The sequence below is a fragment of the Athene cunicularia genome (genome assembly GCF_003259725.1).
Source record: "Athene cunicularia isolate RWA chromosome 2 unlocalized genomic scaffold, athCun1 chr2_part1, whole genome shotgun sequence".
Classification (NCBI taxonomy): domain Eukaryota; kingdom Metazoa; phylum Chordata; class Aves; order Strigiformes; family Strigidae; genus Athene; species Athene cunicularia.
Genome location: NW_020799095.1, coordinates 6584230 through 6600332, shown reverse-complemented (window position 1 = coordinate 6600332; position 16103 = coordinate 6584230). Strand labels below are relative to the sequence as shown.

The following is a 16103-nucleotide window of genomic DNA, read 5'->3' as shown; positions in this document are numbered from 1 at the left end:
CCCCCCCCCCCAAGCCATAACAGACCCTGGGGAAGAGATTATTAAATTAATAATATTTTTTTTTAATTTAATTCTTAATTAATAAAATTAAAAGAAAGTGATTGCCTGTTTCCATCCAGCATAAAAATCAAAATCTTTCTCGTAGGCTGTGGAGCTCCTTCTATTAATATTGTAAGCAAGGATCACATTATATAACAGTATCAACAAGGCAGAAGAGGTACTGCATAGATTATTAATTTAAGCAAAGTGCAGATTTCTCAAGAAGACCTTGTTAACAACGATCTACCAGAAAAATGTAGAAAATTCATGGCCTATGAAAAATCATATTGGAAAGGTCAATGTATTGCTATTTATAAAGGTCTTAGTATGGAAACTGATTGAAAAAATCACATGACCTCTAAACTCCTGAAAGCGTCTCACTAACACTAGAGCATCACAGATATACTGAGGGCTACAAGCATATGCAGATAGACCCCTCAGCAGAAACTCAAGCATAATTAATGTGCTAAGACACAGCTACTCCAACAGATTGGATGGACAGAGCCAAAGAAGTCTTCTGGACATAAGAAAGAATGGGGAAGAATGGCAGAACATGTTTTAACCTCATTAGAAGTGCACAGGAAGAGGTAACCTTCTCATGGCTACCCAACAGTAAGCAACAGTAATGTCTCAGGGCTTCATGCTGCAAAGAGCCATTCAGACAGACAGCGGCCTTATGACCTGATGTATGTAATAGCCCTGGCAACCACAGCTGTGGGACCCACTCCTAACTGTACATGCATAAATGTCATCAGGATCAGGATCATCATCTGTACTCTGGATTAGGCAAGGGTGAAAAAATAAATGAACCGACCACAATGATACAGTTGCAACATACAACTTTTTGAAAGGTAGAAAAGTATCTAATGGATATTCTTATTTTGAAAATTTCCCCTGTGTAAGAGAAAGATGGAAAGGAGTTTCTATACAGATATGACACCTGCTTCTCCCTCTCCTTGCAGCTTATTATTTCACCTGAAGCAATGTTTTTCTTCCAGGTTTTTTTCTGACTCTTTTCCTTATGAACAAAATTTCTTTCAGTGAGGTTCTCTGTACAACCTCAGCAGAAGATATTCTTACTCTATGCTGTGTGCACTGTTTGGACTGTGCCTCTACAGCACCTTGTTAGGTATTTATTTCCCAAGTATTACAATATCTAATACCAAACCAAAAAGAGATTATTTTTCAGTGTACATTATCAGGACTCCTCTAGAGAGGAACCCTGCAACTATTAGAATGGATGGGCAGTAGGGATACTACTATGTCTAACCAGAAGATACAATGCAAGCCTGTATTTCAGGTAAACCTTTGATGGCAACATACCTCACATGCTGAAACCAAACTTGAATGCTAAAGTTCCACAATTTACATGACCTTCAGCACAGCAGACTAAGATAAAAACTGCTCTCTGAAGTATTATCTCTCTCTCTCTCTCAGATTTGTCAGTAATTACCATTGTGAACTGAATCTCTTTACATGAGAAAAGCAATGAGCTACTTTTGGATCAAAGAGGTATTTTGTTCACTTCAACACTTACAACAATTGTCTATACTGTTAGCATTAAAAGAAGTTATGACAACACTGAAATGTGACCAGACTTTTCAGATGGCTTCAATGTCTGGGAAGAAAAGCTCAGTAGGTTCATAAATCTAATATATCTTTTTCATAATAAAACCTAGAGCAGCAATAATTGCAATAAAGTTTTACAAAGCGTCCTGAGAGGAATAAAAAAATAACTGCTCTCTGCACCACAGCTATATAAAGAAAAATTAGATTATTTTTTTAAAGCCCATAAGGAATTCAAATTATGAGACTTTGTAAAGGATACTAGCAAAAGACTTTTGAGGCAGACCCTAATTATTGGTTGCTTTGATTTTAGTGACCTTGCTTATCTTATCTTTCTAAACAGACATTTTAAACAAGGAAGTTTCAAATGCCCAGACAGTGTAAAGGGTGCTTTGGATGAAGACTTACAAAGAGCAAACTTCTGTAAGTTAAACTGAGTTGTTTTAGTGTATTTTTGCCATGCTAATCCCCATTCCTCATAACACAAATCAGACCACTAAGCTCAGCACCCATGTGATTTCAGTGGCAGGGATGAAAGGCCAAGACTTCAGAGCTCCAAATAGCCTACAGAGGCAAGCCAAAGATAGTGATGGTTGCAATGTGTCTGCTGTTGTTAAGTTTCTCTCCATTTGCAGAATTACCACAAGCTGACATTTCCCTCCAAGCATTTCTGGTGCCTCTTAAAGCCTTAACTTAGATTATGCCTTCCAGAGTATGTAAAAAAGAAACAGCAGGTACAGGTACAAAGCTATCCAGCTTTATGTAAATACTGTTCACCATAATCAAGCAATCCTGGTGAGAAGCTGATGCTCAGCAAGGTAGCTGGAATACACTAAATCTCCCCCATATTAAATATGGCACAGGGAATTCTTTCAACACTTAGCAGTAACATATTGCTATATACTTTATGAAGGGAAACAAAGCAAGTAAAGTCAAATGTTCCAAGATATGGTAGGGTGAAGACTGGAATGCTTAGTCAATGTAAGTCAAAGTATAAACATTTGAAAGCGATAAACCCATCACAGACACTTCACCTCTCTAATTTTTATAATTTCCACTCTTCTGTCCTTGCTGCCATCACATTTCTATGTTATAGTCCATATAGAAAGCAAACAGAATAGTCATCTGACAAGTACTATATGCTATCTGTCACGCAAGTGATTTTGGGGGTTGCTCTAACCATAGCAGCCTTATTTTACACCCACCAAAAGGTATAAAGGGCGTGAATTTTAGAGAAGCTTCAAGTTGTTGGTTTTTTTTTTCTCATTTGACAGCCACAATTAATTTTAAAATACTTCTGCACTCATGAATGATCTGGTGCAAATCTTACTATTTTTAGCTTTTCTGCAAATGTCTGAACTGAAGCCTCAGGCAAATACTCATATCTAAATCAGGGCCTGCAAACAGTTGCATACACAAATAAAAACATGTATTGTCCAAAAAAAGGAAAAAAATATCCCACAGAATCAAGATGACTTTGAAAATTGTCAGTAGGTTCATAAGACCCATCTTGCTCTGATTCTCTTCACGCATTCCTTCACGGACTTTCCCCTCCTCTACAGGCAGTCCTAAAGGATTATTGTTCCTCCTTACTTCTCCCTCTTCAACCTCTCATTTGGCACTATCAGCTGCAAAAATCTGACTACTGTCTCCTTGCTCATAGCTCAAAGATCCTCTTTATTCCCAGATCCATCTTCTTTGGCCAAGCTGAAATCTTAGCATTTCTCATACCTTCTGACCTCAATTTCAAAGAGCCTGTTTCTCCCTGCAGAACCACATTCCTCCCCCTTTATGGACTTGCCACTTGCTCGGACATTCTAGGCATCACATTTTGTTTGCATCTCTTCCTCGATTTTCTCATCTAAATGATTTAAATGTCGCATAAACATAATGTGGTGAAGGCAGCGCTGCGCTAATTCTGTTTTTCATTTGAGCAGCAGAAATCTGATCCATCTCTTGTCTCAAGCCTCTACAGTTGCATTACTATGCGATATTACCCATTTCAGTTTAAGCTACCTGAAGAAGCAGATCCTATAAGGGCAGGCACAACTGATTGCTCTAAGTGACTCTTAGATATAAACTGGACTAGGTGATCTGGGACCCCGTGCCAAGAGGCAGGGTGTAGCCTTCTGCATCTAGTTGTGTAAGGTGCACCCTCAAAGAGGCTGCATAACAAAGATAATCTGTCACTTACATCTCTTCTTCAGTCTCTCAGCATCTCACTCATATTTTGAGTATACCGCTTTTTCTAGCATTGCCCCTTTCAGTTCTGCTCCCTTTCACCTTCGCAGAATGCTGCAGCAGCTACAGTACTACCATCTGCTTTAACCATGTCACCTCTGTTTGTATGTCCCCCAAGTGGCTCACCCTTCTCTAATATTTCAAAGAATTGCTCACCCTTCCTTTCCAAGCCTTTCATAACTCTCTTCCTTCAAAAGCACTGGCTCAGCTCCCAGCCCTGCCTGAGCTGTGATGTAAACTCATTGTCCAAAAACCTGTTTTTTCCAGTGTTTCCCTTTTGTCATGAAGTAGCAGCCCATGCATCAGAGGTGTCAATGGAGACCCCAGCCATGACAGTGCTCCTTGTCTTTGATGGTTCTTTGAGTCAGTCATGTTTCTACCTCTGGAGGGTAGCTGCTCTTTTTTATTTTCTTTTCCTCTCCTGGATATCTATATCGCTTATACAACACAGAGTAATTTGTTTGTCTTCTGTGTTTCAGGCAACTAATTTATAGATATTTAATCTACCCAGGAAATTTATAAAATTGCAACCTCCCAAGATAAAGTCATTATCCTGACACTTCACATTACTATCATCCCACACATGCTACAATGCATAACTCCTCTAAATTTCTTCATTTGCATTAGAAATCCCTTTTATCCCATACTGTTAATTTTTCTTACAGTTTAAAAAATGGAAACTGTTCTTTCCCTACACCTCATTCTCTGTTTCATTTGCTACAACTCTGTTTCAATCCCGCTGGACATGCCAAACACAACTGGATTGACAATTTAACAGCTAAAGGGTAGATGGAAAGATCTTTCACAACTGTTACCCTGCACTACTCAAGAAATCGAGCTTCCTTCCGACATCTCAGATGCACCTGTCACAAACACATTGGTCTGGCCTCCTAAGTATCCTGTGCTCCATCTACTTCATCCTTCACTTTTCCTTGCTACATGGTGCACTGTTTTTTCAAACTTCCTCACTCTTTTGGTAATTCATTTGCTCTTAGACTCATCTTGTTTGCCCAACACTGCCACAAGGGACACAAACAATATATAAAGATAACCATTCATAACTGCACCTTCCTTGGGCATCCCCAATAACATACAAATATATACATACAAACACTGTGTCAGTACCACTCTTGTTCCATAACAACAGTGCTGATTTTGTGAAGTTATAGATCACAATTAGCATGATCAGTATAAATCCAAGCATTCATATGACTCCTTTTTAAGTTTTCCACCCATTTTTGGCTCATACCATTACATGTAGACACCAGGTATTTTATTTTTTCTATCTGCACAGCACATCCTGCAGTATGTAATGAGAGAAAAATGACATCCTTCTGCAGGATTGTGCAGCTATAATGATGAAAGAAGGAAGATTTGCAGGGACAAGGAAAAATTTTTATTAGACAATTTGGAATGGTAAGAATAAAAAAAGTACCATACTTTTGGGTCCAATATCTTTTCATCGGGGCCAAGATACTGACTAGCCACTGGGGACAGTGCTCTTCATTCAGTATTTTTAATTTTAGTATTAAACTTAAACCTCATTAGAAGATATGAACAACTGGATTCAGTCTTGATTTAATCTGAAGCCACAAGATGAATTTTTCTACATGAAGCTCCAAGTTCCCAACTATCCATCTTTCTGCTGACTAGTAACACTGTTATTACTATGGCACATGTCTTTTTGTGGCCACCTTATTCTTCAAATATAAGAACAGATCTCATAATTCAATGTTTCTTTTATAGAGGGTTTTCAGACATAAAAGTGAGGAAATAGTAGTTAAAATAGTGGCAGGGCTGCCACTTCCCTTGAGTATACTTTCATCAGTTAAATGATGCTGGGTTCAAATTATCCAACTGATTGGCAAAAACAGCCCCATCATTTTTTGAGGTTACTGTAAGAAGTATAGAGTATAATCTACTGATTACAGTGGATTACCACTTCTCTGCATCCTTCATTTGATTGTGGCAATCATAAAGCAGCTGTGTGATTGATCATCTTTTCCATTCAAAGAAGAAAGCAGTGCAGAGTAGTAATCTTCACTGAAAGAGACAAAGTTTTGTTTTCTACTACTAAAACTATTCAAAAAGTAGGAATGACTTCTGACCTTTAGCCTGCGGTCCTGGTCTCCACTGCACAGAGAATTTACAGACACTTTAAAGGTCTTCCAGGCTGGATTTAAGTTATTCATCACAACCTGCAAGTGAAAATAAGGGAACCCTTAACATTTGCACATCTACAAACAGACTACTAACAAGAGCCACACTTTTCAATACAGCACATTCACCAGAAAAAGAAGGAAGCAGATCTCAGTTGGAGGTTTGAAGAACAATATGCATGGGATATGTGCCCTTGAGCAATCTGCAGTTTGCAACACTCCTCCTCTGGAAAGCCCCAGAAAGGAGCACATACCATAGCTCAGTGGGAGTGTAATTCACAAGGGAAAGTTGTGGTATGCATCCCTGAACTGGAAGCCATGGAAGAGATGTAGGATCAGGCAATGGGGATGGGCAGCATCAATTTACAGGCACATGATCTACCTTGTCACAAGCAGTTTATGGGATCCATAACAGACAGTCTCATAACCCCAAATACCTGCCACGGCCCCACCCTGCACACCTAAATGCTGCTTTTGAAGACAGTGCCAGTCATTACCATGGAAGAAGTAATGACGCTGGGACATAGGAAACAGATGTAAAGCACCCAGATTACAAATCTGTTTAGCACCAGCAACCTGGGAGGAGATGGAGAAGATGCAAGATATAATTAAAGGAAAAATATGATACTGTCTGTAGCATAGTTTGGGCTAAATATAATATCTCCCGACCTTCAAACAGAATATGTGCCAGTTTAATTAAATTTGCATCTTTGGCTTCTGTACTATCTTCCCTTACTCTCATGTGCATAAGACAAGACCTGATATCCATTAGTCAATGATTACACAAGAGATTAAAGTGTGGGCGCTTGCAGTATCCTTTGTGACATGGGAAGCACAAGCTATTCCTCCTGACAGCCCACCTTTGTCCTAGGAAAGTAAATCCAACCTTATTTCTTACCTCAGTCCTGTGAACAAGTTGTTGGGTTGCATCATCATTCATCCGGAAAATCTCCAGAAAAGGATCAGATTTGCTGAAAAAATCCTAAAATAAAATATAGGACAGGTTACTCTTGAGACTTCTTTTACTTTGAGCTTTTCAGGCACAGTGCACTAGTGCTTCCCTGACTGCTAATGAAAAAGGAGAGACAGCATGATTTTAGTGAGACCCCTTGGTGTCTCTCAGCAATATTTCATTCTTGTCCTTGTTTCACAAGGATTTCCACGGCACTGCTGTTGCTCTCAGTTTGACTATTCAATCATGGCAGACAGAACTGTAAAACATCATTTTACAGCCTTTTCCCTTCTCACACCCAGTGCAGATTCCTGAGCTTTAGCTCCTTCACCCACCTAGACTGTTTCTTTCTGTCTCCGTATCTGTTTGTTTTTTTTTGACATCAGTTTTATCATGCAAGGCCCTTTGAAGCGTATTCTATGGTGGTGTTGAATTTCACACTATTTGCCCACCCTATCAAAACAGAAGTTAATTGGCCAAGACATTGCTCTGCTACCAACTAACACAAGTACTGGTAAAATGGATTAGGAAGGCTAGAGAAGTAAGTCCTCTTCAGGATGTGATAACATGGCCCATGTTAAGTTGACAAACAGAGCAGGGAAATACAGAAAATTACCTGATATTTCTAAGTACAAGCAAATCTGTGAGAGATGTTGAGGTTCACATACTTACTGCACTGCAGAACACCTTCCCTTAGTCTTGCATTCAGCTAACAACCCTGAGTGTTCTTACACAAACCTAAATTAAGTTGCTTTCTGTAGTGTTACTGCAGTCTGACCACAGCCCCTTCTGTTTCAATATCGCATTTCTTCTGGACATGCTGGCTGCGAGGCAGAGAAGTAGCTGGGTGTTAGCCCTCTGCAGCTGGAGGGGGAAAGCTGGCTAATTCAGATTTCTAACTGTTCAGTGCAGCAAGAGCAGCATTCAAGTGGACTCGGCCCATTTTCTGTAGTATCAAATCCCTTCTTCATTTTCTTCTTCAGAAAAGCCACATGATTAACTTTATGCATATGAATATTATTCTTCTCTATAGGCCATATCCAAACCCACAGACCTCTATATCAATTTGGGGAAGTGAGGATTTCCATTTGCTCTCCTGATGTTTCTATAAAAGCATCAGCGTAAAAATGACTGTAATATGCATAGTTCTACAATTTTCTCCTCATCAAATGCCCACCTTACTCATTTTTGACTAGCTGGACAGCCATTGGGATGGGAACAGCTTTGGATAGGATGCTAGCCAGTGTTAGGGCACATCATTTTGGTCAAATTTGTCTTTAGGGCATTTTTTACAATTCCACAACTGCAAGACAAGCAAAGAAATCAGGACTTTGAAAAGAAACACCTGAATTTGAATGTCTGGAGAAGGAAGTGAGTCCCTAGGGATCACAAAGCCTTGGGCTAGGCTCAATAAACCTAATCTTTTCCATGCCCTAAAAATGACACCTATCAATGTAGTGTTCAGACTGCTGTTCTGTGAATGCTCTCTTTTCCTACTAGAGAAAATGTAATGATATGTTTAGAAACTGATGCAAAGCAGGTGCATATGTATTTGTTAAATCTTATCACATGGAGCTCTAAACAGCAAAGCCATATGTTTGCCTATTTATTCCAATTATATGGTTACAGGGCATTCAGTGTAAAAGTGTGTAGAACCGGCACAAAACTCAACAAAGTCTGTAACTCCAGAATCTGCCTCAAAGCCCTGATGTAGATTTAGTATCTGGACTCCATCCAGCACTTGAAACTGCTAGTATATAGGGGGCTTTGGTGATCTAATTCTGCCCAATTACTACTGCATAGCAAAGAGAACAAGCAGAGAGAGCAGGTGCTTGTTTAAACATAGTGACACCAAAATCAAGAGTGCATAGGGTTAAAAAAGATTGAGCTGCCTCTTTTCACACATAAGTATACTGATTGAAGCTTGAGTAAAAGCTTCATGTTAACAGATTCTTTACAAACATGTTTGATAAGAAAAGTTATCTGAGAGAGAACACCTCAAAATGATACATCCAAAAAATGCACACTGGATTGCAGAAAGATTCAGAAAGGAAACGAGGATTTTGTGTAAGACTCAAAATATAGTGTCATTCCCAGCTGAGTATCATGAAAGCTGAAACAACAAATCAGCACAAGGGAAGTAATTTTTAATAATCTGGTTTTAACTACCACAGTGTTACCACCTAAAGGGCAAGATTTTAATGCTGGATGATACCTTATATCACACCCCACCTTCAATGCAAATTGAACTAATTCCTTTCAGAATGAAGGTACAAACAAAAAATCCTTCAATATTGAAGATGCTTCATAACAACTCAAAAATCATAAACATTTTATTTTATAGCTATTAACATTTTCAAAGCTTTTGGTTGTTATGCTGAATCTAACAGCTTTGCATTATCTCAGAAGCATATTCTCTGAAAGAGTAGCAGCAGTAAAGGTTTAATGTTTTGATATTTTAACAGTGTTTAAATGATTAATGTAATGCATTTACCAGTGGTATAATGCACATTGTTCTTCCGGTATGTGGAGCAGTTACACAGTAATAACATAAGAACATGGCTTAAGCTTTAAAAATTTAACTACCTCCGTTTCTGAGCACCTAGTTTGACACGTCTTTTAGTACATTAATTTTCAGAGTATAACACTTTTTAAAATTCACATTTGGAGCTCAAATCAAAGGTCCCTCAGAAAAGGGCTGAAGTAGCCAAAAGATATTAATAATTCTGAAAATTCTTCAGCAGCAAGACAGGGCATTCAAGATTTTTTTTGGGGTAGTAGTTTAGTACCAGGGAAATATATAAAAAAGCAATATTAGCTTGTATTTTGCAGGCTTTTGCTGGAGAATCTTTCCCAAGCAGTGATAACTGCCTCTTTCAGAAAAGGAAAAGCAGTTTGCCTGCCTCAGTGCTCGTAATTTATTATAGCTATCATAAAAACGTAGCTGCTTGTTATGGTAATTGTGACACAGCTATTAATGCAATAGAACCTTTCCAAAAGTTATTGTTCCACTATGAAGTGTTCTCAGTGGATCTCTTGAAACAAAGATGTGCCATGTAAGCTGACTGGGCTTCAATAAAACATGAAAATGCAGTTATACCTTCCAAACAAGCATTGCAATAAAAAAATAAAACCTTTACCTCTGCAAAGTCAGTTAACTACAAGAAACTTTCATACCTGTGACTTTCCTATATTTTTTCCACTGAATGTTTCAGCTGCCCCTCCAGGAAAAATTGAGTAGGCTTTTATTGTTTTGTGGCTTCTCTAAAACTCCTGCAGTTTTATGAGGAGGGCGCAAAAAAACCCACCCAAAACAACAAGCATACCCTGCCTGTTAAATTATACTAACAAATTTTGTTTAATCTGCCAAACGTGTTGTTCACATCTTTTTCTTTAGTGAAGGAAACCCATACATTTAAGGACCCCAATCTGGATCCTCTTTCAAGGACTTTTCCTTTAAAGGATGGAGGAAGAATATTCTTGTCCATTCAAGATACCACTGATGGTAATGGATAGAAAGAATTTATTTGTCTTTTTATCTTTAAAGCACATCCAGAACCTCCCTCCACTTCTTCCTTTATCCACAAGTTGTGAGACATTAGGATTCAACTTGTCTTCTGCCACCCCCACAGCTACCAGTGCGGGAACCCCTGGGGTTACAAAGGTGACCCTGTGTATAGCAGAATATGTTTCTATAGTCTTCTTCTATTTTTCAGGAGACTCCAAGGCTAGTTCCAGCCCTTGGTCTGCTTCTCTGATGTTACATCCCTACTCAGGTATCACTTCTCTGAGTAGGGAGAGGAATGCAAAACCATGCTTAGGATTTTACAAGATGGGCTCCTCTCAATTCTCTGATGGGTTTTTATGGACGTTTATGTGACATCAGAGGACTCATGCTTTTTCACCAATGGCTGAACTATGCAATTTAAGTAATTTCAAACCTTAACAACAATAATTATTAATAGTGTTTTGCATCTACTGACGCCTAAGTTCATTATAAGTCATACCAAAATCCACAGTCTTTTCTTATAAAAGAGGTAAGCTAAGGTTCAGCCAGGTTTAGAGCTGCCTCTAGCTGGAGGAAATTGAAAGACTTCTTTCAGCTGAATAGGTTTCCAGTGATTTTCATCAACTGAAGACAGGAGTTTTGATTCAGATAACACACAATGAGTCATTGCTTGAGTTGCACACTGCATCATCCAGGAATTTTTTATTAGTTGAAGCGCACCTTGACTAGACATGATAAAATGTCAAGAATGACAATATTCTTGCAATATTTCAAAGTTAATCTCCTGAACTTATCCCCATAAAGTGTTTCAACCACTCTCCAAATCTATTGTCCAGAAAACACTGACCTGGCTCAGAAGCGCACTCCGCAGTATCTTTTTAATTTATACCAACAAGAGCCATAAAGCAATCATAATATTTGTACCAGATTACATTTTACATTTGTGGAACAGGAATGATCAAGTGGAGTTTTATTATGTTGTATATGTCCGTTACTTTTTTCTAGATGTGACAGCATGTGGAACAGGAAGAAACTTGTGTACAACTTTGGCAAGGACATCTAAAGATGGCTGTCTAAAGAGAAGTTTGTAAATCTACATTTTGACACCTAAATAAATTATGTGATTCAGAAACACTGAGACTCCAGCAGCTCTGAAGGAAGAGGTAATTTATCTTTCAGATGAGAAGCAAATTCAGGTCCTGATCATTTACGATTGCTAATGATCCTGAACACAGTAATGTTATTTACCTGTATGTTCTAAATAAATTTCAGTACTATTAATCTTCCTGTGTACTTTCTACTTGTCTGAGTTTTTCTGGCAGTTTCGACCAAAAATATTCTTTGTTACATAAGATTTTCAAAATCAGGCTGTTTGTATCTAAAAGTACTCTCACTGATTTGATTTTAAGCAGCTCACATGTCAAATGTTTAAAAGGACGTGCCTGGAGCATCAGAATCATGAATTTTTGTATAGTGTCATCATACATTTCTAATTAGAAGCAGTTTCATTTATAAAAAGGGACTATATGCTAATGGTAGATATTGTGATCCAGTACAATTGTAATCATCTGATATTCAATTACATGTAAAGCCCTACTATCGAAAAATGGTCATAGTCTTATGACATCTATGAATTGCTAAAATATTCCCCAGATTACCTCAAATAATTATGTGCCTGCTATTACACTGAAATAACAGAGTGTGCCTTACAAGCAGTCATCTGGTTTTCTTGGGCTATGTGTTGCTTAAAGTACTTATTATATACATATTGCTAAACAACAACAGATATTTTCAGAAAGAGGTAGTCCTTGTAACAAAGAGTAGTGTTTGAGTCAGTGGCAAGTTTTCTTATTAAAAAGGGAAAAAGTTTTTAACAAATATGCGAGTCTTTTTCTCACATTCAAGTTACATTTTGTTGAACAAAATGTATGTCATGACTGAGCTGTTATTAAGTTTTCTAGCTTTATTTTAAGATGCTTACTTCAACTATAACATCTTTAACTACTTATAGAAAGTTCACTTCTCTAAGCACTTCTGATCTGTGGCATTTTAAATAATTAAATTGTCTTGGTTATAGCGTAATTAACTTGTCCTGGTTTTAATTAGATTCCCTTGAGGTTTTTTTTTTAATTACTTTGCAACTTGAGGAAAGCCTTATTATGAAGGTTCATCTGAAATCTCCAATGTGTTTAATAATATAAGGCAAAGCTATCTGTCAGGAAAAATCTCATCAGATAATATTTGCAGGCACTCTTATATCTTTCAGTAAGGTTAATATCAAGCAGCTTACCTTGTCATCCAATTTCCGTGCACTGAATGAAAGTTCAACGTAGTCATCGTTTCCAGACAATTCCTCAGCAATCACCTAAATGGAAAGCTGCATTTGAGTTTTGCATGGTGTGGTGAAAGGGGGAAAAGATGTCATTTTCCAGTGTGAAGAAATGTAGACCTCATTAAGAAACTTAACTGTGGTACAAGTTAATATGTTTCTCTTTGCAATCAGGAGGGGCTGAGAGTATTCAGTGAACCCCTTGCTCAGCTGATGGGTGCCACCTTGTTAAGTCTACAAATTTGAATCACTTTGTATCACATGACTATGCCTTGTCAATCACCTGTCAATGGACTGACATCCAAATCGATCAGGGATCTCTTTTTACTGACCAAGTACTTTTTGTCAGATAGGACAATGGAGAATTCCACCATGTTACAGTGTCCAAGGGGAAAGATTAATTATTTTTATGCTGCTTCAGCATCATTTGGCAAGGTAAATGGAAAAAGGAGTGTAAGTCACCTGCCATTAGTTGCCATGAAAGGCATATTTACAGTAGAAGAGTTCTCCTGGTATAATTTTTCTGCAATAACTACATTGGCAAAACCATTTAGTTCAGACTGAGTCAGAGAACTAACACTAAAATAATGTAGTGTGATTCTTTCAGATGGCATAAACTATGCTGTGATAATGTTGCCAGTCACCATGCTGTGCAATGTTGTTAAAAAAACCCAACAACAAAACCAATAAAAACCAGCCTTCCTGAGCCATTAAGATGCTTCAGTGGAGAGAAGGCATAAACCAAACCTCAGATAGTTCACTGAAGAATGTTCTTTGAAACAAATCCCATCATATTCTATTTGAGAGTTATAAAATCTTTCCCTGTTGTAAATAGTCTCCCCAGAGATTAAATCACCCAAACCCCCCTATTTCCTGGGTGTTTCATGCCCACACTTGGCAGCCACCTCAGCTCGCCAGCCAGGCACAGACTATCTCCACTGCATGGACTCCAGGTACTCAGGGAGCCGCTGGGACACCCCAGCTATCCTCCAAACCAGCTGAAGGCTGCTGAGGTTAGAGCTGCAGTCAGAGCACTGCAGTGCAGGATGATTTTACTGCCCACGTATGTCTACAGCCTCAATAAAGTCCACTATTACTGGGATTTTTTTAAAGACTTTTTTTTAACTTTCTTTGATTTAGACTCTGCACTGGGCATAACTGGCAGGGTTTTGGGAGCAGGGGCTGCATGGGTGACCTGTGTGGGGAGGCTGTGAACTGCCTCATGCTCGCCACAGCTGGCTCCAGCTGGCTTGGCAGCGGGCAGCAGCTACCAACGGCACCCCAAAATATCAACCCATCAGAGGTCCATACAGTGCCTCTGTGTGAACATGTTTAAGAAAGGGTGGCAACTGCTAGAAGCATGAGGCACAGAGGAGCAGCAGGAGGCCTGCGAGGCCACCCTAAAGAAGATCCAGGAGCAGGCATGGAGAAGGGGATGTTGTTGGGGACACAGCTGGAGATGCACTCTTGGAAGGAGGTGCTCCATGTCAGAGGAGGTACCTCTGAGGGCCTGCACCTGTAGGTAGGCCTGTGCTGGACCAGGAATGCCCTCCAAAGGGACTGTGGCTGCTGTGTAAGCCCACAGCACAGCTGGGAACATGAGTAAAAAACAAAGAACAGCAAAAAATAAATCACTATGCTCTGATCCTGGCCTGTGCCACCCATCACCTCACCAAAGGGATTGAGCGTAACATGTAGTGAAGGCAAAGGGAGTGGAGACTATGAAGGGGGCAGGAGAGGTACTGGAACTGAAGTTTTGCTCAGAGAAGAGGGAGAAAAAGTGTTTTGCCTAAGAGTTTATCAATACCCAAATCAGTAATTAATAGTTTACATTAATTGACAATTAATTAAATTAAGTAAAATTCTCTGAGTCAAGACTATTCTGGCTGTGACACCTCACGGCAGTGAACTGTGGTATTATTTCCTCATCCAAAATATTCACATGTATCCACGTAGGGGCACAGATGCTTAACAGTGCGTTAAAGGACCATCACACAGGCACATATGTGGTGTTTCACAGGTTCCAGGCAAACATGAACTTGCTAGAAATTTGGCTCATAGAGTTTGACACATTTCTTTTCAAAGTATTCTGATGGTTTAAAAGATCATAACCTGTATATGACCGACAGTGCTCTGGGATTTGCACACCAAGTTTCACAAATATTTTTAACTGAAAATAATGAATCCTATCTTATAAAGATTGACAGACTTCTAACTGGAGAAGCTGAACAATGCTCTGTTTTCATCCCACAGCCATATAATAAAATTGTATTGATGAAAATTTACACAATCAAAGGGCTAATAATATTCCAGCAAAACATGCCAAGTCAGGATCTTTCAACATCCTATGAAAAACTCATAATTAAGCAGAACAAGTTAGGAAAATATTACATGAAATTTCCACAGTTGACAGATACCTGGTATGTCCCCAGGTCTAAAAATAATTATAAATATTCCATTTTGACTTATTCTGTTGAGAAAGCAAACTTTTCACACAATAATTTTTGTCTGAGTTTGGTTTTCCCCCATTCAAGCAAAGTCAACTCGCTCTTTAGTACTACTAGCCAGCAGCCAAAGCAAGGAACTAAGGTCCATATTTTCATGGTTATCATCCAGGAAGGACAGCAGGGACTAACTAATTTTCTTTCATCTTCTGTATATGACAGAGCATTAATTTTTATTTTGCCAGAACACTCTACTAACAAGCCTAATTTTTAGTTGAACTAGAGCATTTGTGTTTTCACAAGACAAAACTCCTTTGTGTTCCTCATAGAACAGGAGGGGGGTGCAAAACAGATGCATCTGGACCAGATGAGGTATGCCCAGATAATCCTAGCAGGCAAACCTCACCAAGATATTTAGGGAGCAAAACTCTCTCCAGGTTCTGTTCAGCCAGATGAGTGGGGAATTCCTTTCCATCTTCAGACCAAAAACTAGTTTACCTTATGCAAGAAAGAAAATTTCCTGGGCTTTCAGAAGTCATTATTTCTTACAGTCTGCTGTGGCGGAAGGTAGAAAAAAAAATCCAAACAATCAGGCCAAAAGTAACCCATCTGGCTAATTGCACATCAAGGAAAAAAATCCTTCTCAACTCTGTGAGGCAACAGAGCAGAGATCCCCAAAGCAGAATATTTTATTATAGTCTTTGTCTTAATGCAGAGCTGCAAATGTCACAAGCATGCTAGGTTCAGTGCAGACAAGCTTGATCTCCCAAACAAGCCAGCAAAGAGAAAGATGAAAGAGAGGTAATACACCGATTTTCAGACTTCAAGATACACATGGGGTTACAACTATACAGTCCATAATTGC

At 38.8% G+C, this 16103-nt stretch overlaps 1 protein-coding gene across 1 annotated transcript in view; it reads right to left on the bottom strand.

Moving 5' to 3' along the window:
- The window catches only part of CPNE4 (copine 4), a 194303-nt gene that overhangs the window by 87459 nt on the left and 90741 nt on the right, over positions 1 to 16103 (bottom strand). Inside the window, exons 4-6 of the mRNA XM_026842759.1 lie at positions 12756 to 12830; positions 6904 to 6987; positions 5955 to 6044 (exon numbers count right to left, since the gene is read on the bottom strand). Of these exons, the coding sequence (XP_026698560.1) occupies positions 5955 to 6044; positions 6904 to 6987; positions 12756 to 12830 (249 nt within the window). The remainder of the gene's footprint in view (positions 1 to 5954; positions 6045 to 6903; positions 6988 to 12755; positions 12831 to 16103) is intronic.